This window comes from Pogoniulus pusillus, chromosome 14 (genome assembly GCF_015220805.1).
Source record: "Pogoniulus pusillus isolate bPogPus1 chromosome 14, bPogPus1.pri, whole genome shotgun sequence".
Lineage (NCBI taxonomy): Eukaryota > Metazoa > Chordata > Aves > Piciformes > Lybiidae > Pogoniulus > Pogoniulus pusillus.
In genome coordinates, this window is record NC_087277.1 from 5,724,727 (window position 1) to 5,750,047 (window position 25,321).

General features: G+C 41.7%; 1 protein-coding gene across 1 annotated transcript in view; it reads right to left on the reverse strand.

Moving 5' to 3' along the window:
• The window catches only part of CSMD3 (CUB and Sushi multiple domains 3), a 483,827-nt gene extending 459,190 nt beyond the window's left edge, over positions 1-24,637 (reverse strand). The window contains exon 1 of the mRNA XM_064154172.1: positions 24,200-24,637. Within this exon, the coding sequence (XP_064010242.1) occupies positions 24,200-24,377 (178 nt within the window). The 5' untranslated portion in view covers positions 24,378-24,637. The remainder of the gene's footprint in view (positions 1-24,199) is intronic.
• Between the last annotated feature and the right edge of the window lie 684 nt (positions 24,638-25,321).

Below are 25,321 nucleotides of genomic sequence, written 5' to 3' on the forward strand. Positions count from 1 at the left end.
TCCAGGCCTTTCACCATCGTTAAGGTTGGAAAAGACATTTAACGTCATTGAGTCCAACCATATGCCAACTGCCATGACCACTAAACTGTATCTTGAAGCACCACATCTACAAGCTTCTTGAAGAACTCCAGGGATGGCAACTCCACCACCTCCCTGGGTGGCCTGTTCCAATGCCTCACCACTCTCTGTAAAGAATTTTTTCCTAATATCCAATCTAAACTTCCCCTGACACAGCTTAAGCCCATTAGGTTATTATAATAGTCATCATTCAGTACTTTTTGTTTAGCTGGCCTCAGTACAGAGAGTTTTAAATAGATACCAAGGTGGTGTGTGGGGGGGGAAGTTTAGCCCATTTATTTTTATACACAGTAAGATATGTAAGATAGTGAGGCTAGTATTTTACTTTGAGCATTTATCATGGATACAGTGTTAACACAGGTATCCTGGAATAAGGAGACATGGCTTCAGCTTTCTCATTGACCAAAAACTTCTGTAACTTTGAGAAGTCACTTGGACACTTAAAAAAAAATCTTTAGGATGTTTAAAAGGTATTTAGTGTCTGGAAATTCAGGTAAGGCATGGCATGATTTTGAAAAATGTACTACCTAATACCTATTGAAATAATGTGACTTAGACATTTAGGCTTCTGTCAGTTCCACTAGGAATTTACCTGAGTCATTAAGTACCTAAGTACCCTTAAAAAATCTGGCTCATACCTGACTTGCAGAAAGACTTTATCTGCAAGCAAGGTAACGGTATCTCCTCATGACACTGGTAAAAGGAAACATACATTAAAGGTTATAGCACTGCTAGATACAGAAGCAGTGGTGGTACATCAGTATGTGAAGTAGATCATTAAGAAATATCATTACATAATACTTTTGGTGCAGTTGTATCTAGAAAAATGCATACAACAGTGCCCAGCCTGCACCAGAGAAGACACTGCAGAATTAAAGGTGGTTTAAAGACTGGGCCAGAAAGTATTAAGCATATTGAAAAGAAGGCTTGGATGGAGGTTAAAAAGAGTTGAAAAATCCCTCAGACTTAAAATCCAAAAAGAAACCAAATTTGTTTGCAAGATAATCAAGTTCAGTGAGCTCATCTGCTCGCTGGAATAGATCCCCTGTACTTTTCATGAGTTTACATGCATTCACACAATAGATTAACATGCTCTGTGTATTTTCATTTTCTTCTTTCTGAGGCATTACTTATCTGTCAGGTACTTTGTAAGTAACAAAAATAATCCCCATATTATATTAAAATTCAGTACCTGTACTGCTTCATTTTGGGGACCAGCTTTATCTTTACATTTTCTTTTCAGTTGGTCCTGAATTGGCTATCCTCTTTTTCCTCTAGCAACTGAACAGATTAAATCAACACTCTGCATGTCTGAAAAATAGTAATCCAATATAGCACACTTGTTCAAAGAAGTAGAAAGTCTCTTAAGTATTATGCTTAAGAGGTGCTTAAGAGGTTACAGCTTTATAAGCAGAATATTCATCATATAACCAAAAATCAGCCAGGTCTACCCAAAATACCTAGGACTGGTAGACCAAAAAGTGTCTGTACGTGACACTGAAAGCCATGTATTAATTTAATGCATGGTACTGCTGATGACTGAAGATACCAATAAACCAACAGCTATTAAGAAATGATGTGGTAAAAGTACAATGCATGATAGAGTTCCAACCTGGTTGATTCTATATGATCTAAATACTCAGAATCACAACCTCACAGACCACATCTACTCAATCTGTTCACTATCAACTGCCTCTAGAATTTGTTCTAGGAACATTTTTCTCCTCTTTTTAATTATCACCACTTCTGCTTCACATATACTACATTTGTATTATACTACAATTCATATCCTGTTAGTGGACATTTGGAACAGAAGTTCCTATAACAGCATTTGGACAGAATTAAGGCTGAAGTGAAGAAGAAAAGGGTAACGCTAAGGTCATTCTTATAAGGAGCACAGCTGCAGGGAAGTGGCCTTGGGAAGGCTAGCAGAGAAGCTGTGAAGGTTAACTGCTGTCTGTAGCTGAGCTATGTGAGGGGGCATTGAAGGGGGGCAGGCTGGTCAGCCCTGGGAACTGCTGAATGTCTCTGTTTCAGAACCTATCGAAAGCACACACATTTGCATCAAATCCACTATATAACTACCACTCTTAGCTTCAATAAACAGATTGACCTTCTATGTATCATATTGCTATAAGCTCGTGTCTTTCCCATCTCCTGCATGGACTTTGAGGAACTCAGCACAGCATCTTTGTATCATTGTTGCATTTTCTGAATCTGAAAGCAAGGCTGTTATGGTGAAAGCTACATTTGGCATATGAGTAAAACCATTCAGTTAGAAATGGGTGAAGTTAAGGCAGACGTTACTGGGAAAGAGAATGAATCAACAAACAGTCTTAGTTTCAGATAATGAAACAGAGAATATGATGAAAAGAAACCACTAAGAAAACTGGTCCTGAGTCTTAACTACTACAAAACATTTCTCACATCCCACTAACAGCATGAATGTATGAGACTGAACATATTGCTGAGACCTAAAAGACATGAGCAATTAAAATCCTTAGTCGGCATGAAAGCCTTTCAAGCATGCCTCAACACCAACTAACTAGAAAGGACTATCACTTTTTTTTTTAGTCTAAGTAGTTATTATGAAAACCCTTTATGAAAAAGGTAGCTGTGCCAGGGATTATTAGAGAAGTAGTGTTCTGTGAAAGATGCTGTTTCTCTACTAGCACCTCAAAACAGCGCCAATATTTACTAGCTGACGTCATGTGAAGTGCAGCTTTTAAACATGCACTGCCTGATCAGTAGTAGAATTGTATTTTAGAATAAAAACAAACCAAATCCTTTGGCAGATCATCTGCCTGGGTGTCACTTCCTGCCCCAAACATTTCCCTTTCCACTAGTTCAGAACTAGTTCCACTGGTTCAGTTCAGACACAGAACATTTGTGGCTTATTTTGAGCATGCATTACAATTTCTTTTTAGTAATGAACTTGGAATATTTCTGTGTGTTACAGTTTTAAACAGTCAGTAGTAGATTTTCCTGTCTCACTGCTCTTTATCTGTGAAGTTTCTTTCACTTATTTTTAGCTACTGCTATGGAGCAGCAGCTCTGCGAATTCTACAATGGCTCCAGAGAACTTTGGATTCATATTTAGCACAAAGCTGAACTATAGTGCTGTTTGCTTCAGTATTTGGCAGTGCAAGGAACTATATGCAAGCCAGAAACAGTGTGACACATATGGTAACCATTCTGAGATACTGCATTTTAAAGAATTGCCATAGGATCTTTTGTTGAATTAATCCTCTCCCTCTGTTTCCTCTCTATGGCAAAAACTGGGCAAATGGCAACTAAAGCTGATTTTTTACTAATTTGTTTAATAATTCACTTTAGAGTAGAATCATAGAATCATACAATTGATCAGGTTGGAAGAGACCTCCAATATCATCCAGTCCAACCTATCACTCAGCCCTATCAATCAACCAGACCATGGCACTAAGTGCCTCATCCAGGCTTTTCTTGAACACCTCCAGGGACGGTGCCTCCACCACCTCCCTGGGCAGCCCATTCCAATGGCAAATCACTCTCCCCATACAACATATGAAGCAATTAGAAGTTTAATCAAAAAACATTTCATTTTTTCTGTACTTCTTGTAGATCCTTGCTTATATGATATGAAACATTAAAGAGTCTGCTTCAAAGTTTATCTCAACCTTTTCTTACTAGAACACATTAAGGTTGCAACACTTCCTAAATATTAAGAACATTGCCTACTTGAGATAATTTCTTCAGGTAGTAAACGTAAGAATATAAAAGTTAAGAAACGTCATCATTACACAGTTTCCTACAAGCTGAAATAAAGCTTCAAAATCTGAAATCAAAGCATCCTCCAGGAAATAAATTATTTTTTTCTCTATCAGAGATATAATATTTATGTACTGCATGAAAACAGAGTCACTACCTAAAGAAGGTTGGTTGAGATAAGGCAGAACTGCAGTAGAATGGAAATCCATTTATTCTGCTGTAAACTTCCTTAGAAAGACTTTTTTTTTTTCCCAGCTGAAAAGAATAAAAGTTAAAATAGAACTCCTTCTACTTTAACTTTTCTGGGTTGAATGATTTTAGACTGAGATCTACACATGACTCCCTGAAGCCACGATTTGCCGTTACATCTCAGCGTGTCTGCAGTTCAGACATTGCCAGTAACGAAGTCACTTGTAACTGCACATAGTTTGGCTCTTTTTCGTTATGTTCCCCTTAGAAAACTCACCTCCCATTCCCTTATTATCCACACCTCTGAGAGTACAAGTGATTTCATGTAGCACAAGCACAATACAGTAACAAGCAGGTGCCAGGGAGACTCTTGAACACACTAGAATAAGGAAGCTGGCTGCTGCATTTTCTTGTTCTCTAGTGCAGGGGTAAGTACTTGGGGCTGTTGTCAAAGGCTTTGGAACTTCAGGAATCTACTACAAATTTAAAGCAAAGTGACAATGATAGCATCAAAACATTTTCTAGGCAGTGAGGAGGTGAAGACTTGCATTTTTGTTCAAAGTTTGTGCCACTCTTGTGACAATTTTTCTGACTAGTTTGGCATAAACTGGTGAAACTTAATAGTGAAGTATTGCTGATGTCCTTACCATTGTGTAATTTAGCTCTTCTATTCAGGGAGGGAATAAAGTAGAAAAAAAATAAATCTGTTATGTTATGCAACAGAACATTATTAGGAGAATAAAGATCGAATGGGCAATCTTCATACAGGCTGGAGAAAGCATCCTAGGAAAATGAGAAGCATAAAAAGGATAATTTGAAAATAATACAACGTTTGTATGCAAATAAGATGTTGATGATCTTTCTTTCCTTACAGTATATCCCACTAATTTGCCACAAGGCAATATAAAAAGCAATAACAGTGAGCTAGTATCGTAGGAAACCTTTGAATGTTCAAAGGGGACATTCAATCACTTGAGGCTCACAAGATAACGTAGTGTGAAATTGTTATAATACGGTGGGAAATGGCCTACTTAGCAGAGAGGAAGCTCCACTCTGCGTGGTTCCTTTCTGCACTGTGGAGGCACATCCTACATCCCCCGCAGATCCGCTTGCTCTGTACAGGTGTGCAGCTAGGCTGGCTCACCAGTGGGTACACCTCCCAGCTGAGGGGAGAAAACAACAGGAAGACACCTAAAAGAATTGTATGGTTTGCTACTGAAGTGGTGTTTCCATAGAAGCATCAACTTTTACCTCAAATGATCACAAAGTGTATTGTGAAGTGAAATTCAAACTGTCCTTTATCTTTCTCTGTGGAGCAGCATCTCTGGAGTCAGGCCAGAACATGTTGCCCTAAATGCACACACAAGGATCATTTGGCTCTTTTTAACTCATTTTTCACTCCCAACAGGGAAAGTCATCCACTGCTTGTGAAAGCTCAGAATTATGCTGAGATAAAAAGAATCCCCAAGTCTCTTCTCAAATAAGAACAAAACAACCAAGTAAACAAGCAAAAACCTACCACAAGGATTGTAATGAAAACAGTAACAAAGATTTACTTTGATGAGATTGCATAAGCAATTTAAATACACAGGTGTTGGAATTGCATTGAGGAAAAGCAGCAGTATTTCACATGCAAAAATAAAAGCCTTAATTTTGTTGTTGTTAGCTAGTGGGGAGAAACTTCTTTACTGTGATGGTGATGGAGCCCTGTAACAGGCTACCCAGAGAGGCTGTGGAGTCTACTTCTCTAGAGACTTTCAAAACCCTCCTGAGTGCCTAGCCTGGACTGCTCTGAGTGATCCTGGTTTGGCAGGTGGATTGGACTAGCTCATCTCTAGACATCCTTTCCAACACCTAACATTCTATGGTTCTATGATTTTTCCCAAATGGCAAACAAGCAACAATATTCTTTTTCTTGCTATGTTTGCAAAACCAGAACTTCTTGAGATTTATATCCAAGTCTTTGAAATCTGTAGGGCAAGACACTTAAGGGTGATCCTCCCTTTTTGCCTTACATCTTCTGAAACTGAAGGATGATTTTTTTTTTTTAGGAATTGACAGAATTAAAAGAGAAATATGCTATTACAAAGGACAGAGTTCACAGCTGGGACTGAGTGAAAGAGAAATTACACCTGCTCATCTATGTCATAGAATCATAGAATCAACCAGGTTGGAAGAGACCTCCAAGATCATCCAGGCCAACCTTGCACCCAGCCCTATACAATCAACTAGACCATGGCACAAAGTGCCTCATCCAGGCTTTTCTTGAACACCTCCAGGCACAGCCACTCCACCACCTCCCTGGGCAGCCCATTCCAATGCCAATCACTCTCTCTGGCAACAACTTCCTCCTAACATCCAGCCTAGACCTTCCCTGGCACAACTTGAGACTGTGTCCCCTTGTTCTGTTGTTGCTTGCCTGGCAGAAGAGCCCAACCCCACCTGGCTACAATGTCCCTTCAGGTAGTTGTAGACAGCAATGAGCTCCGCCCTGAGCCTCCTCTTCTGCAGGCTGCACACCCCCAGCTCCCTCAGCCTCTCCTCACAGGGCTGTGCTCCAGGCCCCTCACCATCTTCTCCACCCTTCTCTGGATACATTTTATAGTTGTGTAACAGCAGTTCAAGAACTTCTCCACTCTCAGCTGCAATGCACTGATAGATTGTAGGAAGTAAATTATTTCAGCACTTGCAACTGTGTAAACTGGATCATTCCCAAACAGCATAACAGCATAGCAACAGAATACTGGGGTGAAAAAAAAAAAAAAGAAAAAGAAAAAAAAAAAAAGTGTAAAATCTACACAGAAATCTCATTGAAATGGGTAAAAATCATGCATTATCTGAGACTTTATCTGCAGAGATTTATATTTTGCTCCCAGTTAAATATCCAATTTCTACAAACTTAATTGTCCCTCTTATCTACTAGTGAAACACAATGATAGAGACAGAGAAATAGCTGGAAAACTCAGAATAAATCCTGCCAGAGAGTTTGATGCTTTTGTGCTGTCTGCACTAGATTTGGATCCCCCCAGCTTCTCAGAGCGGTCATAAAACACAACACTGATGTTTCTAAAAGTGCAGATACGAGATGGGATTAGTTCCTCTTTTTTAACTTCCCTGTGTATGTAGCTGAAATAAAACCCAGCATGACAATGACCCTGGGAAGGGCAAATAAATAATACTTATGAATAGTTACTTACAATCATAGAATGGTTTAGGTTGGAAGGGACCTCAAAGATCATCCAGCTCCAACCCACCGCTATAGGCAGGGACACCTCCCACTAGAACAGGTCGCTCAAGGCCTCATCCAGCCTGGCCTTGAACACCTCCAGGGAGGGAGCAGCTGCAGCCTCCCCGGGCAACCTGTGGCAGTGTCTCACCACCCTCGCTGGAAAGAACTTCCTTCTAGCATCTAGTTTAAATATCTCCTCTGCCAGTTTAAGCCATCCCTCCTCATCCTGTCATCACAAGACCTTCTTGACGGTAGTCCCTTCCCAGCCCTCCTGTAGGCCCCACTCAGGCACCAGAAGGCCACTCCAAGGTCTCCTCGAAGTCTTCTTCAGGCTGCAGAGCCCCAACTCTCTCAGCCTGTCCTCATAGCAGAGCTGCTGCAGCCCTCTGAGCATCTTTGTGACCTCCTCTGGACATGCTCTAACAGTTTCATGTCCTGCTTGTGTTGGGGCTCCAGAACTGCACACAGGACTGCAGGTGGGGTCTGAGGAGAGCAGAGCCAAGGGGCAGAATCCCCTCCCTTGCCCTGCTGCCCACACTGCTCTTGCTGCAGCCCAGCACACGGTTGCTGTCTGGGCTGCACGTGCACACTGCCAGCTCATGTTGATCTTTTCGTCAACCCAGACCCCCAGGTACTCATCCTCTGGGCTGCTCTCCAGACATTTGCCACCCAACCTGCATCTGTGCTTGGGATTGCACCAACCCAGGTGCAATTCAAAGTTTTGCATTGCTTTACACTTTGCAGGGACTTATATTTGGCCTTGTTGAATTTGTTGAATTTCATGAGGCTGGCCTGGGCACACCTCTCCAGCCTGTCCCTCTGGATGGATCCCTGCCCTCTAGCAAGTTGACTAGCTTGGTGTCTTCTGCAAGCTTGCTGAGGGTGCGCTCAATTCCTCTGTCCATATTGCTGACAAAGATGTTAAACAGCACTGGTGCCAGCACTGACCCCTGAGGGATGCCACTTGGCACTGGTTTCCAGGTGGACATTGTGCCCTTGATCATCATTCTCTGTGTGTGACCATCCAGCCAATTCCTTACCCAGCAGTGCTCCCCCCATCAAGTCTGTGCTTTTTCCAGTTTGATGACCAGGATGCCATGTGGGACAGAGTCAAATGCCTTACTCAAGTCCAGGTAGATGATGTCAGTTGCCATTCCCTTGTCCACTGCTGCTGCGACTTCATCATAAAAAGCCACTAAATTTGTCAGGCATGATTTCATGATTTGCCCTCGGTAAAGCCATGCTGGTTACTTACTATTTCCATCTGTTTACAATAATTGAAACAGGTGACAACTCACCCACTAACTTCAAGATTTTATGTTTCTTCAGCAAAGGATAGCAGCAATTCCCTTGAAGCCAATTTCTCATGCAACTGTAAAGAACTGAAGAGATCAAAGTGCATTTCAAGCTACAATGTATATACTTCTTTTTTCTTTTTTTTTGACAAATTGTAACCTGAAATACTTGAGGTTTTACTAATCCACACATAATGAAGCTATTTAACAGATAAATTAATTTAGTTTGTTTCTCTCATTATCACTACCTGCAATTATTTGGTTTGGAATTGTGCACTCGGATTTGTTAATTTTGTATTCAAACAAGAAACTAAGCTAATGAAAATGTTGTGTGGAGGAGCCTCCAATAGAGCAATTAATGCATTCTTGGCAGCAGTAAATAACAATAACCACGCCAAAAACATCCCTGAAATTCTCAGGCTTTGAGATCAGTCAAGACAAATATTTGGTTTACAGTCTTGTCTAACTGATCAGTTTTCTCCCTTTGCTTCTTTCATCTCTGAGACAAATTCATAGTTTTGCATTGCTTTACACTTTGCTACATTCTCCTGTGTGCTTTATTCTTCACTTTGAATAAGAATTTATGACTTAAACTTTAAAAGCCTTACAACTTTTCCAAATCTTTCTCCAGGTGGATTTCTCCAGGTTCATATTCATCTTGTGTAGAACATCTTGTGTTGTCCAGAATGTTTCTGATGATTCTAAATTAAATTGCAGCTATCTTCATAAGGAGGTAGTTTCCTTTGGGGTTTTTTTTGTACAGTGCTAAGGAACTCTTCCTATGCAGTAAGCATTACCAATGCCACTGCAGTTTACCACTGAGCACTGAGTTTGCAACACACCATCCAAAACAGTCACTTTCCCCTAGCATTTAGAAGCAGTTGCCTTTTAGATCTAGAAGAGCTATTATTTAATAAATCACAGAAATGACCCTCAGAAGATTGGAAGGTTATTTAACATAGTCTGCTTAGAGAGTTTAGAGAGCAGACTGTAATTACCCAAATTGGAATTTAGCCAGCAGATGAAGGCTAATAACGATATTCTGTGTAAGATACACAGCAATCTTTCAGGACCAGACATGCCAGCATCATCTCATCTGAAACATGGCACCTGCAACACTTCAGTGTCTGTAACAGTTTACTTGGAATAGTAGTTTAATTCCCATTCTAGAAAGAAAAAATGCTTCCAAGAGAATCAGCATCATTCCATGCAACTTCAGAAATGTATTTTTTAAGTCTCCTATTAACACAGCAAACTCATGCTACTTCATAAGTACCATGAGAAACATTCTGATTTAGCCACAAGACATTTATGGCTCTGCTATGTAATGGAGAAGGCAACATATGCTGGCAGTTCCCTTCTCCAGCAGTTTTGGGACTTGACTTTCTGAGGCTGGGAGCTTTTAAGTAAGCTGTTGTAGGGCTGAGATAGATTCTTACCATTCTTTCAGTGGCTAAATCATAAGATAGGAGGTCATAGACTAGTTCAGAAATTTAAGCTAGGTCTTAAGTTTCATGAACTCCATGCATGAGAGAATTTAACCCCACTGCCATTAACCAAAGCTAATGTGCAAAGGACTGGGATTTCTGTGAGCTGTCAATAGGAAGCACTCAAGAAAGACACCAAAACACAACACTGGAACCAGTTCATGGGCTTGCACTGTTAATTCCTTTAGGCATCTGTGACTACAAGCCTGAGTCGTGGTATTGGACCTTTATGCTTCAGCCTTCTATAGCTCCCCCAAACCCTTCAGGTGGCTGAACAAATCTTTTCCATATCCCATAGTGAATTATGGCTCTTGTCCACTCTCATCTTCTGGATCTATAGTTTTGTATTCAAACTTATGAAAGTAGGTATGAGACAGGCAGAATATTACTCTCACTGAATGTCTCTGTTTCAAGCTGTGATGCAGGAAAAGTAATTTTTGGGTACAAATCCATTAATCAGAATAAGTAATCTGTCAGCACACAAGAAACTTTTGACAAGGCTCACCATGAAAGGCTATTAAAGGAGATAGTTACTGCAGGATAGATGGTAAGATCCTTTTCTGAATTTCTAGCTAGGTAAGGGATAAGAAGCAATACAGCTTAATGATCACCTCCTTGCATGAGGAAGAATTAAAAGTGGAGCTTCACCAGGATCAGTGGTGAAGTCAGTTTTCCTCCATATCTCTATCCCAAATGGAGTAAGGACTATGCAGTGAAATTTGCAAGATTTTAATGGAAAAATAAAGGAAAAACAAAACAAAACCAACCAACCAACCAACCAAACCAACCACAACACAAAACTCAAATTCTCAAGACCCTGGAGTTGGCAAATAAAGGAGTCCCTAAATTATGGTGATCAGGTAACTGCCTTTCTCTCATTGTTACTATTCCACACTATTTTCTGGGCAAGTTTTCGGAACATACTATCTCCTATTCCCTTCTCCCCACCACTGCAGATGATTTTAGCATGGGCAGTAAATCTTAGGTAAGCCAAATGCTGGTTCTGTATCTGTTGTTGCCTGAGATCTTTGGGTTTTTTTGCCATGTCAAGTCACTGACAAATTTATTCTATGTTAATTTCTCATTGCCATATTAAAAATGGTTGATTTGATGTCTTTATTCATACTTTACTGGAAAGGAGACTCAAAAAGACTGAAAAATGAAGGTTAATTTTTTAAGCATCGCTGGTTGCTTTTACAGTTCCACACAAAATGCTGCATCTATTTTCAAATAATTTCTTTGTCATTTTAACTCCATAAGTGGATGTCTGAAAGAAAATAGAGCACTGCTACCATTTAGTATTTCCAACATAACATTCTTTCTTTTCCTTCTTTCAAGAATTTATGTCTCTAACTGCATTGTGAACGATTTAGACAGATAAAGCAGCTTTCAGCAGAATCACAATACAGGTAATTACGGGTCTGTCAGCATTTCCATTATGAACTCCATTTAGCATTAAGAGCTTAGCATTCTTCCATCATTTTGGAAAATGTCAAACTGAAAGCTGGCATGCAGATTACCAGCCTGGATGCAAATTTGTTTACACAAAATATTTAAATCTGCTCAGCTGTTTTTGATTTAGAGATCAGCCAGAAACTTTAAACTCTCAGGGTTTATCGTGTGTTTCTGCCAATTTCTAGACCAAATGGCAGTCAGAAAAATGTGATTGGTTAATAAAGTGTTGACCCATTGTTTTCTAATGGATTCAAATTCCATTCAGCTTTAAAACAGATTTTAGACTTTCTTCTCATCTTGCAACTTTCTCCTGCCATATTTGTCACTGAATGATAAGTTAGGAAAGGATCTGAAAACTACAATCAGGCCTGACAGTAATCTTAAAGTCTGAAATATTTTTTGGGGGCCTCACTTAACTACCATCATAAGACAGTGAATAGAAATGGATCACAGCCTATAAAGTCTTTTATGATGTCAATTTTTAGCCCACTAGCTCTAATGGCATTTTAGGGAATGGGCCAAAAAGAATCTGATGGAGCTCAACTGTTATGGTTTTAGTTTCATTAGCCTAGCCTCATGAATTATATGAACAGTTTTGTAGAGCTGCCACATCCAAAACAAACTCCTCTGTGTAGAAAGGAAGTATTCTGTTTGTTGCAAGAATTTGCTCCTCAAAAATACACTTCTTGCTTGAGGAGTAAGAAGCTTCAAATTGCAAAACTTAATAGCTATCAAGCAGCATTCAATAAAAAACAGTTAGACATATTGAGCCATCAACAGAAATGAGACAGAAAAATAGTATTGATTCAGAAAGAAAAAAAAAAACAATTAAAAAAAAAAGATACTGATATGGCAAAATATAGAGCCGTGGTCTAGTTGACTGGATAGGGCTGGGTCATAGTTTGGACAGGATGATCTTGGAGGTCTCTTCCAATCTGGTTGATTCTATGACTCTAGGATTCTATACAAAGGTACCTGGTGTAGTTAAAATCCTGGTAAGAGATAGGCAAATAGCAAAAATCAGTGATACAGCTCCTTGAAAAATGCACAGTTTGTCCAAGGGAGCCACACAAACAACAGGAACCTAACCCCAAGCAGTCTGTGCACTAACAGCCAAAATAAGTATGGTACAACAGAGATGGTGCTAATAAATTTCGTACAAATGAAGCATGAAGGAAGTAGATGAAGAGAAAAAAAAAATCAATCAATCAAATACATCCAAATTACTGCAGCCGGGGGGTGTTCACCTACACAACACTGTATGTTGGCTTACTAGTGAAAAACAAGACCCTAAAAGCTTTTAACAATGAAGAAAATGTTCTCAGAAGGCATCTCAGCACTAAAATACATCTATGATTTCAGAAATATCTGCAAATTCTTCAAGGATGATTCAGTGCACATTGCACTGTGCAATGTATTTTTTAATAAATGATCCATTTCTTGCTTGAGGAGTAAGAAGCTTCCAATTGCAAAACTTAGCAGCTACCAAGCAGCATTCAATAAAAAACAGACATAGTGAGCCATCAACAGAAATGAGACAAGAAAATAGTATTAATTCAGAAGGACAAAAAAATAAAGACACTGATATGGCAAAATATAGATATTCAAGTAGGAACCTGGTGAAGTTAAAATCCTGGTAAGAGATAGGCAAATAGCAAAAATCAATGATACAGCTCCTTGAAAAATGCGCAGTTGTCCAAGGGTGCCACACAAAGAAAAGGAACAAAGGAACCTAACCCCAAGCAGTCTATGCACTAACAGCCAAAATAAGTATGGTACAACAGAGATGGTGCTAATAAATTTTGCACAGATGAAGCATGGAGAAAGTAGATGAGGAGAAAAAAAAAATCAATCAACCGGATACATCCAAATTATTTCAGCCAGAGGATGTTCACCTACACAACACTGTATGTTGGCTTACTAGTGCAAAACGAGAGCCCAAAAGCTTTTAACAATGAAGAAAATGTTCTTAGAAGACATCTCAGCACTAAAGTACATCTATGATTTCAGAAATATCTGCAAATTCTTCAAGGATGATTCCGTGCACATTGCACTGTGTACTGTATTTTTTTTAATAAATGATCCATTTTCCTTACAGCTACCTCAGATACCCCAAATTCCAGCAGGCAATTCATAACCTCCTAATAATTACAGAGGTTTTTCAGATCAGATTCTCTCCTTAGTTCATACCTGTGGTATGCTCTGGCTCATAGATTAGACATTTGTGTTGACTCAGCTGCCAATGGGTTTCACTGGAGTGAAAGGAGGCCCCAAAGGGAGCAATTTGGAACTGCAGCTTTAACAAGTCAGATATGTAGTAATCTTTTCTGATATCATTGAAATGCTCAAAGTAAATCCTGGGATAAGTGAGTAACAAATCTGGCCCTCTTTTACACTATAGGATTTTTTCCCCCTTTTTGATTTAATTTATTATTAATCTAGGATATTCTGTAGAATCTACAATTCCCACTAGTCTGTATTGGTCATCCAAGGATGGTATCAGTGAAGAATAAAGTAATAATATTAGAACTGTAAAACTTTCCTTGCTACATCACAAGGACAATTTCATTTTACACTTTAGAGCTTGGAAAACAGAGATGGATCTTGGATTTCACAAATATATCAAGTATCCAAATGTTAGCCATCTGATTCTATGCAAGTTTATTTCTATGCAAGTAAGGACTTTAAGTGACTATAAGGTTTTGGTCTTTTTTCAATGTGTTTTGAAGTTTTTTTTTTTTTTGTTTCGGCTTTATTTTGGTTACCCTAAAAATAACCATGCAGGCACACAAAACAGACTGAAGAAAGAATCATAGAATCAATCAGGGTGGAAGAGACCTCCAAGAACATCCAGTCCAATTCAGCAAGCAGTCCTGTCCAATCAACTAGACCACTAAGTGCCTGATCCAGGCTTTTCTTGAACAATTCCAGGGATGGTGACTCCACCACCTGCCTGGGCAGCCCATTCCAATGCCAATCACTCTCTCTGGCAACAACTTCCTCCTAACATCCAGCCTAGACTTCCCCCAGCACAACTTGAGACTGTGTCCCCTTGTTCTGTTGCTGGTTGCCTGGCAGAAGAGACCAACCCCCACTTGGCTACAACTTTCCTTCAGGTAGCTGTAGACAGCAATGAGGTCCCCCCTGAGCCTCCTCTTCTCCAGGCTAAACAACGCCAGCTCCCTCAGCCTCTGAAATGATGATCAGAATGAAAGCAAATGTATCTGAAACTCTGCTCTTCCAAGCCTGCCTTCTTGTAGATGATTTGAAAATCAGTAATCTATGACTGTAAAGGCTGGGCAGTTATCTAATTTCCCAACAGCTTACCCTTACACGGTTATTACTTTGGGCCACAAAAACACTTTACAAATGACATAGAAATGGAAGACAACTTTCTGTATTTTACTGCAGGCTTTATGTTTTTGGGACTTCTCCAGTAGTACTTGTGGAGTGGGAAGAGATTTTGGGAAGAGAGCCCAGAACTGCAGAGGAGGCGGGATAAACTGGGAAAAACTACAGGAGCTAGTTGATGAGCAAGAATTTTGGGCATAGTAAAATATATCAATAGAACTTAGGAGTGTGGAGGGTTTTTTTCATGGATATTCTAAATTAAACCCAGCTAAAATTAGTGTAGAAACTCGTGTAAATTTCAATGACCTGCAACTATAATGCTAGAAAAATTTAAGAATTTTGAAAGCACATCCTTAGGGAAGTTATGGAGGCAGCCACGCAGGAGCTACCACGATGTTGAATTCATTCTGTATTGCACATTGATTCTGTTGCTCATTGCTATTTCAAATAAATAGCTTTGAGGAGCACAAGTCTGTCAGGATGTTTACAAAAATCACTGTCTTATATGGTTGATTGGTTCAACTTTCCACTACTGACAATGGAAATGCCAATAAAATCTCTCTCACCTATTTGTCAGGGAAAATTTGTTATTCTTGCATGAGAAGATGTGAGAAAGTTCTGTTGACACTGCATCCTCTATGAAAAACACAAAAATGCTATTCTTAGTCTAATGTCTATGCTACTTTTACTTCCACAGAAAGGGGATGAAAATTAAATTTCCTCAAGACTGCTGAAGTACCTGTGTAGAAATTTGGGCCACTGAAGAATTATAATAACATTCACATGCTTACAAGATCTCTAATGTTGATATAGGTGAATATAGTTGAACTGATGGTATATGAAAGGTCATGAGTCATTAAACAGAACCTTTAAAAACAATTAAATAAATATTGTCCCAAATGTCAGAGGTATCTTACTCTCCCAGGAAGGAGCTGTCAAGACTGAAACAAAGGGTGAAGAGGGGAGCAATACCAAAGTATCTGAAGCTAAGGGCTATGTGAATTGTGTGAAGGAAATGATTGACTACCTTGAAGAGTCCGCAGGATGGAGGTGCTATTTAAGAATGATGAATCAAAGCTGTAGATATGCTGAACAGTAATATGGAAAGGAGTAGCTAATGATGTCCCTATTTGTTTTAAGTGGAAGACCACACCAAGAAACAGGACTAAGCAGGCAGTTCCCCCTCTTTGCATTTTAAGAGGACATTTTTCAAGTCCATTGAATGTAAAATACTATGTTCTCAGTTCCAAGAGCTTTTATTAAGGGTCCAACTGAAGAAGAGATCTTTGGCAGTTTCATATGAATGGTTTTCATATCCAGTAAGTGACATAAAAAAAAAATCATAGCTGTTTTGGTAATAAACCTAGGAGGGATGAATTGTTGCCACAAGTACTGCCTAAACATTTACTTGATAAAGCACAAGTTATATCACGTTATTTCAATGCATTAGACTGATGAAAAAACATCTAACCAGACAAACAATTTTTGTGAGCACTATATTGATGTAAAGATTTTGGAGAAAATGTCTTGCCCTTTCAGTTACACAATATAAATGATTAAATATATTATTTCTTCTCTTGTGGTCACTGAAACTGTCACATCATGCAAGAAGCATTGCTAAAGTCAGCAGCAGTAGTCATATGATTAAAGTATAAATGTCAGCAAGCAGAGCTGTATTCAAGGGAAAGCACAATATGCAGTTAGTCATGAATTAAGCATAGGTTCTTCTTTACAGAGCCCATGGCTACCAATGCCTGATACAAGAAGTGCTGGAGTGCATCTATGTGCATGTCTATGTGTTCCCACATGCACCTGTAGATGCATGAAAAGCATCTTGTACTGCAGAGCTGAATGACTTGACTGTAGGTCAAAGACCTATTCTCACCTTTGGTTAACCAGACAGGCTTTCCAAAAGTCAGGATTTAGCCCCTTGGTTTTTGAGTATGTTTCAGTTCTTGGGATTTTGGCTCAGCATATTAAATATTTTTAGACTTGATGATGGAGGCAAATACAAAGAATGTGCTAGTAAAAGATAAATTTTTAAAAAGTGGAAGTATCTCCATTTTTGTGCTATGGTTTTGCTAGCTAATTCAGTATTTTCAGGTGTAACTACATCTCTGGAATATATGATGACCCAATAAAAGTAAAACCAAACTGCATTAATAATGAAATCTGAACTCGTTCTAAACTGAAATTCATTTTCTCATCTCCTCTGAAGCTATTAGCAGGCTTCCATAAATTTCAAAATGTTTTAGTGGAGAACAAAAATGTAATATGGAATATTGAAATCAGGTTGTAAATTGGCCTTCATACAGCATATGTCCTGACAAAAGGCATGAGTAGTCTTTGGTTTTAAGGACTACAGCAGACAATTGTGTTAGCATAATACCATTACATGGAATCTAGTGGCCAGATCCCCAGAAGTGCTGACATGATCATCAATAAAATGCAGCATTTTCTGACTGTGTTCAAACACAGAATTTACATAAGCAGAATCATAAACAATTTGCTTCTGTAATCTTTAGGTTTATAATCCAATATGAATTTCCCAAAGAGCACTGTCTATTAAAAACTTCTACTGTACTGTGAAATACAACTTCTATTCCCAAGTCAAATAGATGCGTGGAAAGCTGTAATTCAAAACTCAGTGTGAAAAGAAGCAGAAGAAAATCTACTCTCAAAGACACTCTTCTGGATTCTCCTATTTCTTTCTAGTATACTGTGAAATGCAACTTCTATTCCCACATCAAATGGATGCATGGAAAACTAATTCAAAAGTCAGTATGAAAAGAAGCAGAAGCAAATCTCTCAAAGATGTTATTCTGGGTTCTCCTATTGCTTTGAATGGTCTCAACCTCAGGCAGTTTAGAAGCTCATTTTACATCTGGTTTATAACTTCCATTCACCCTTGGATCAAAATTGATACATAGAAGCAAAAGTATAAATTTTATTATGGACTTCAAGAAGTTTACTTCTAATTAGAGTAAGCTTCAGTTCCCCAAGAAAACTGCACACAGTGATCACAAAAACTACATTTAGTAGCAAGTGTAGCTTTCCTTCTGGGTCGGATTAAATAGTGGAGGAAAGGTTTTGTAATTCAAGTAGTTTCATCTCAACACTATGTTGAAATGAGAACAGTTTCCATACTCTACATTGAGAAGCTCATTTTAGCTAAGGACTCCAAATTACACTCACAAATATCCACTTGCTGAGTTTTAAAACAATTCCATAATAAGGTAATGATCACAGAGGGATCATTTTAGCTACCACTGAAACACAGCCACCTCTGAGATGTGTCAGCATCTTTAAATGATAACACCAGTAATTTACAAGCCTTGGGAGGTGAAAATTCATCACCCCGTGAATCCTTCTGAGGTTAAGTTACTTACTATATTCACCTTATTTTTTATGATATATGTGAAGATTATACATGAGACTGTGATACATTTTGCCCAATACAAGGGAAAATGGGCAGTCTGTCTATGTCTGTTGCATTCCATCTTGCTCTTTGACAACACGAGTGGACCAGCCCTGGCAGAATTCCTTGTATGTCATTCCCCAACACTTTGAGGCACTCTCTAGGACTATGACTGTTCCTAAATCCTGCTAACATTTCAGACACTGGGAAGGAGATGATAAATTTGCATTGTGCTATTCAAAACTTCTAATACTGAAATTATGATGTCATAGTAAATGTTATGCAATCTGTAAGAACCATGAACCATGTAGTGAAACCGTGAATGCAAATCTGCCCAGAAAAAGTAAACAACCACATGCAAACATCTACAACAACCTGAGTCTCCACTGAGTTGCTCTATCACCCAGTGACCTGCTTCCCCTGAGAAGCAAATAGTGAAAAAGGAGACCTCCTGATTGAAATGGAAACTGTTACGCCCAGCAGTGAATGCTGGATGTCAGGCACTGAGAGCATCACAGTTCAGCAAAACACGACAGCCACAACGAACAGGACAAGCAGAACTCAGAAACAGATTGATAGGCAAGGCCCTCCAAGGATGGCAGTTATTGAGGAAAAGACACAGCTTTCCAGTTTATAGTGAACATGACATTTACGGTGTGGAATACTTCTGCTGACCAGCTTGGGTCAACTGCTCACTTGAGTCAACTGCTCTGGTTTTCACTGCTCTGGCTCTTTTTCCCAGAAGAAAAAGCTGGATGTTGGGAAACAGATATTCAACATTCCTAATACTACTAGGCTTATTTTTTTTGAGAGGCAGGTAACATCCTACATTACACATGATCCAATATTACCTTTAGGTCCAAGATATTGTCAATTATTGTCTCTTTTTTGGTTTAATTTATATTTATTTTTTTATTGCCAACTATTCTCTCTTTTATTTTTTTATAAAGACTTTCTCTTTTTGTAGAGAATTTGTAGTTTCATTGAAAAGGAAACATCCTTTTGTGGAGCTGCTTGAAAGGTATGCATTTAAGTTCACAAGAGTTCTGGAACTTTGCAGTAAACCTTATCATAAGAATTATTGAATCAAAATGGTCAGGTAAGTTTTAAAGACTTATAACAATTATTTTTTATCATGTGCTGTTAGAGTGCTCCTAATAGTCAGTGTTGGAACTAAAGAGGGAAAAGCTAGATGGGTTTGTTCCTCAAAACCAAAAATTCCTACAAATGAGAAGAGTTTAAAAAACCCACCAAACAAGGAAACTCTTAAGTTTCTGCTGTGATATTGCTCAGGAGTTTTGGAAAAGGAGGGATAAATACGTCCATGAAATTCTCTACAACTCGTGGACCGGCGCTTGCAAGTGGAGAGGTTAATAACGCAGTGAAGATACAACCTGAGACTCTCTTCAGCCTGTGTGGTTACCTGGTGCATCATCTCACTCCCGTCGAATTGCGTTTTCTGCGCGCAGGGAGTGAGGGACTATTTCTGCACGTTACACGAACTAACCAACCACCCTAATGCTGCTTCACACTTGCCAACAAAAGGCCTCAGGAGTCACAGAGCTAAAGAAAGCAAAGCCAAACGATGGAAGAATATATTACGGACTCCCTGGAGTTGGGGCCATCTAGGACGGCTGCGGCTCCCACAGCCGGTCCCGAGGCCGGTGCGGGCGCGGGTGGAGCCTGGCGGCGGCATGCGCCGCTCCGTGCCGGCTCCGCCTGGCGACCGCTGCCGCTCGCAAAGGAAAGGAAAGCCAAGCGTGCCGCGGCGTTCCTCTGTGTCCTCTAAAGTCACCACCAGGCAGGCAAGGGAGAAGTGGTCCTCCTGCTGCTGCTGCTGAGACAGGTTGTGCAGGTCTTTATTTCTACCCCGCGGAAGAAGAGGCGGGGGAGCCGTGCGCTAAAGGGAGCCTTGTACTCAAGAAGGGCGCGGGAGAGAGAGCGAAGCTTTGTCTGCAACCCCGCGGAACTGTAGCTTGAACACATTACTTGAGTGCTGTGCGCAGTCTACGGAACAGAAACCCTGTGTGATCTGCATGAGCTTGCGAAAAAGAGGCACCGCAGAGGAGCTGAGCATGTGCGGAGATGGAAAGGTCGACGTTGTCCCTTCTGTAGTCGGAGTCCGTCCGCAGCCCTGCGTGCGTATTCGCGCACAAACACACATACACGACACTACGCACAAACACATGCACACAACTCCACACGCACAAACACACAGAGGCAGCAGCCACGGCGAGCAGCTGGAAATGAGAAAACCTGCCGTTGCCCATCCGACCGTTTCCACTTCGGAGTCAGAGCGAACACTTCCCCTGCGCCCACTCATGCCCACCGAGGAATGCCATTTACCCGTAACGCCATAAATGAAGTGACTGGGAAGGATGCGGTGGGGACGGGATGGCAGAACATGAAGGGAACGGGATTGAGGTGGGAATGGAAGAGAGGGGAGATTGCAGAGGTAGCTGTAAGAAGCTGGGCATGCTTCGTCCCTGCTAAATATTCCCACATGCTAGGTACTCATGATTGGAAATGGAAATACTTTCTGTTTTCTCATCTTCTCTTCTGTCAATGAGCCATTTAAAATCTCTGCTTCATCTCCTTTCGAAAGATGCTCGTTTTGCTTGTCACAACTGCAACGGGGGAACAGAGGAACAACAGCAGAGGCAAAGCTTCATTTTAGACTGGCAGACAAAGAGGAGACCTTGGTGCTCTCTACTCTCTGTCTTGGAGCATCAGCTAAACAGAAGGGATGGAGGGGTCTTGTGGCCTTGGCCTGCCTTGCCCGATTTCCTCTCTGGTTTGCTTCCACAAACAGATAACAAGCTTGGGGGTGCTGGGTTTTTTGGGTTTTTTTTGGGGGGTTGTTTTTTGGTTTGTTTTTTTTTCTTTTCTTTTTTTTTTTTTTTTGAAGGAGGGAGGTGCCAAACCAAAGGGAGTTCAAGGTTTTGCTCCTAAATCCCAGGAAGCGAAGCTCACTTAGGCTTCTTCTTTCCTCACTTTTAAATTATGCCTTTTTTTGTTTGTTTGTTGGTTGGTTTTGGTTTAGTTTTCTGGTTTTTCCCCACTCCATGTGTATCCAAGGAAGATTTTGTTGGAGATGTGCCATATTGTAATTTGATACTATGTAAGCAGTTAAAAAATGTTTTCATTTAAGATCATACAATTCCTCCTTCTGTTACCCTTCCTTCAGCAGTTCTGACTATTTCCTTCCTCCCATTTTCTCCTTCTTTCTTCTTCCTTTTCTAAACCCTCCCAAGTATTGTTGCAAGGTTCCAACGAGGCACAATTTGATAGATAAATGAATATATGTTGTTTTTTCTATATGGATATACACAAAGAACACGTAACCAGTCAGGTATGAACACAGCTACATAAGCATTCTGGGATAGCTTGACATGTGTAACAGAGAAATAGGTGTGGACCAAGACTGGAGAAATGGTGATAGGATGCTGACAAAAGAAGAATCTGAGAGGCAGATGCTAAGCAAACTGGGAAGAGGCTGGATAACAGGAACTTCAACAACAGTTTGGTTGTTATGATGTGGTGCTAGACTGTTCAGTAGAGGTGATTAAGCAAGGAAAGGCATGGGCTAGAGTTTGCAGAGGTGTGGTGAAAAGGCCTGGTAGAACTGATGTAGGATCTGGGGAGTGACCTTGCTTCCAACATCTGGAATGTTTTAAATGGGCAGGTATTCACTCATTGCCTACCTCTGTCAAGGTTTCTGGGAGCAAAAGCTGGGCTGACACAATGGAAATGTAAATAGAAGTAAAATGTATTCATTAATGAGAGTGGAGAGAGGACTAAATAAATGTAAATGCCCAAGTTAGATGCAGTACTGCAGGGAAGCTCAGCCTGCTCTGTAGAGCAGATGTAAAAAATCTGACCTACTGAATTTGCAGTTGTTGGGAGGACTCCTCAGGCTGAGAGAATGCTATGAAAGCTGCCAGACAAAGGGTCAGTTTTGCAAGAGCCTTTCCCCCCACCCCTACCCCCTTTACGCTGTTTTAAGTGTTTAATCCCAGCTTTTGCCCGCACTATCCAGTGGTTTGTTTTTTTCCTTCTTAACCCTTCCCCTTGCCCCTCGCACAAAAGTAAGTGAAGCGCCACTTTCTCAACAGGTGCTGTGGAAACTTGCGCTGCTCCCGCGGCCATGGCGACGCGGGGAGAACCGCCCGACTCTTTCATTCTGTGGGATGCTGCCGCCCCGCGACTTGTGCTCACAAAGCAGCTGCCTTCGGCAGCGGCTCCGGAGCCACCCAGTAGCCCCAGCGCCTCCCTACCGCGCCCGTTGCGCGCCGCGGAGCGAGCAGCGAACCCCTGACTTGCAAATGATCGCACCCTGCACGAGATTATGTGTTAATGACAGGGAGCTGAAACAGGGAAAAGAAATGCCCCCAAAGCCGCGGACTGGTATTGGTAGCAGACCTTCTCCAGAACGGGGCAAAGCGCAGGGAGCAGCTCGCTTCGATAGACGCGAACTGAGAGAAGCTGTCCGTAATTAAAATGTGCATCAACATCACAGGCAAGCCCCTTACCCTCGCATCCTCTGTGTCAGGATAACGTGGGATGAGGTAAAAGCCCTCGACACCGCCCCTCCTCCCCCTCGTCCCCTACCCTCCCAATGAACACGAATTATCTTTTTCACGAGATGCAAATGGGCGGACAAGCAGCTGCAAAGCTCTACAATAAACTGTTTCATCCAAGGAAAGCCAGCTTGGGAAGGCACGCCTTTGAATGCCGCCCTCTCCCCCTATCCCCCCCCCAACACACCTCCCTTCACATCCGCGCAGGCAACCTCTGTAGGCGATAACCAAGTCTAAAAACTCAGAGACGATCGATAATGTCTACTAAATATTCTGGGAGTGTACCAGTGTGGCGGGGAGGAGGGATGAGGATGAGGACAGGGATAAAAGGGTGATTAATCAGTTATTAATCACTGGCCACAAACAAGGGGAGATTATTTCGGGTAGGCAGCACTGTGGGGAGTTGCAGAATAGATCCTTTTACAGACGGCACGCGTGATGGGATCGGCACTTCAACATTTAGCGATGCCTGCGTAATTTTGATGGTGCACAATACCGAAGCCACGTATTTCTTCTTTCCGTGTGCAGCATTTCCCTTAAGTGTCTGCAAGCACAGACTTAGCGGGGATATTTATGCCGCTACCCAGAGGTTTCCTTTTTGCTCTCCCTTCAGCAGAGGGAAAGCAAAAGAGACAAGCCCACTCCCCGCTACCCCTCCACCCCCCAAACCTCGATTATACATCAGGTAAAAGGGATCAAAGGAAGGCAGAGAAAAGGTGTCGGTCTTTGCACCCAGCTGCAGACCATGACTTCAAGGCTGAATTGCTCAGGTACCCTTCGAAAGGCAGGGAGCCCTGCATGCATACAGACAGCGGAATGTGAAGCATTTCGGGCTGTGAGACGGCTACACGCACGCTGGGCTCCTCTGTAACTTTCCCCACGCAACGGGTTAAACTAATAAGTGCATCGATACAGGCATTCCCGCAAAACGCCCGATGCTCGACCGAAAACCAGAAATGCAGGTAATCCCACACACATACACTACCCTCATCATCACCTTAGAAAAGAGTCACCCAGTGGGATTTGCTTGAATATATCCTAGTTAGAAGCTATATGAACCAACTCACGTCTCCGTTTGAGCATACTGCAAGAATATTTATTGAGCCCCAGCTCAGTCACTGCATTGAACGCCAAGCCTGGCAAGCAAATACATTTCCTATTTCCGAAGGCAGCTCTGAATCAACTCCTTCTTTCCTCCCCGCTTCAGCGATCATTTATATCTTTCCATTGTAAAGTACTCAAGGTAAAATATAAAATAAGAGATAAATATATATTTGAAATGCATCTTGGTATAAGGTGAGAGCTTGCAACGCCCTGACCAAAAAGCAAACGGACCCCTAAAATATATATCCCCTCGAATACTACCCTACCTTTCACACACGAAACCATCAATAAAAAGACGAGGTTCCAAAATGTAAATCCACTTTTAATCTCCATTTTCTTCACCAGGATGAAGTCCAGCCGGCCACATTTAGTACATTCCCTTTCCCAAAAGTCTGCTAATTTCGATTCCTTTGCACGGATTTCCCCTCTGCAGAACCCTTTCATATTATTCTTGAGAGCTCCCAATTCCTATTCCTTGGCCAGGCGCAGCGGAGTTGTTGCTGTTGATGGTGTGCGGTCACAGCTCGGAGTGAATGGTGTTTCTGGGATACCACAGCAACCTTGACGAGGACTCAACCATCTCTCCAACGGGGGCACAAAGTCTCAGCTACTCTCGATCGTGTCTTTTCCTTCCCCCCACCCCCCAGCTACCCCAAGTCCCTGCACAACTGAAACCCAGCACAATCCTGTTTCGTTACAGCATCCACCAGGAGACACGACAGAGCATCTTAAAGCTCAGACACTCTCTCTAATAAACTCCAAACAGTATTTGCAATTGAGATTCTCCCCTCCGCCCCCGTTTCCCCCAGTAGGGATCAATTCTGCCTAGGAAAATGGCTCGAGAAATAATACAGTGGCGAGGTCTCCACAGCCTCCCAGAGCAGCCTCGGGCAGCGAATACGGCGGGGATCACCCATCCTCCGCTACCCGCAAAAACAATCAGTCCCTTGGTATTAGGAATTCACGTGCGATGCTCAGGGGCTGCCGTTGCCAACACCGGCACACTCACACACGCGCCCGCGGGCATACATATCGCACGGCGGCATAAGCGTCTCCGAGGGGATTTGGAGGCTAATGGCTAATTACAGGCCGGTCTCCGCGGGCGCAGGGAAGCGGCAGGCAGGAGCTAGGCGGCCACAGCCCCGCTCCTCCAGACCGTGGCCACAACCGTGCCCGCAGCTGCGGCGGCTCTTTGTCGCGGGGAAGCACGGAAGACAGTTCCGCGCAGCGCATCGCACAGCGCAGTATCCGCGCAGCCGGCGGCGCGGGCGGGGCGGCTGCTCCCGGCGGGCCGAGCCGAGCCGAGCCGAGCCGGGCCGGGAGGGGGCGGTGCAGCTGCGGCTCCACCAGAAAGAGCGCTGGCGCCACCTAGCGGCCACGCTACCGAG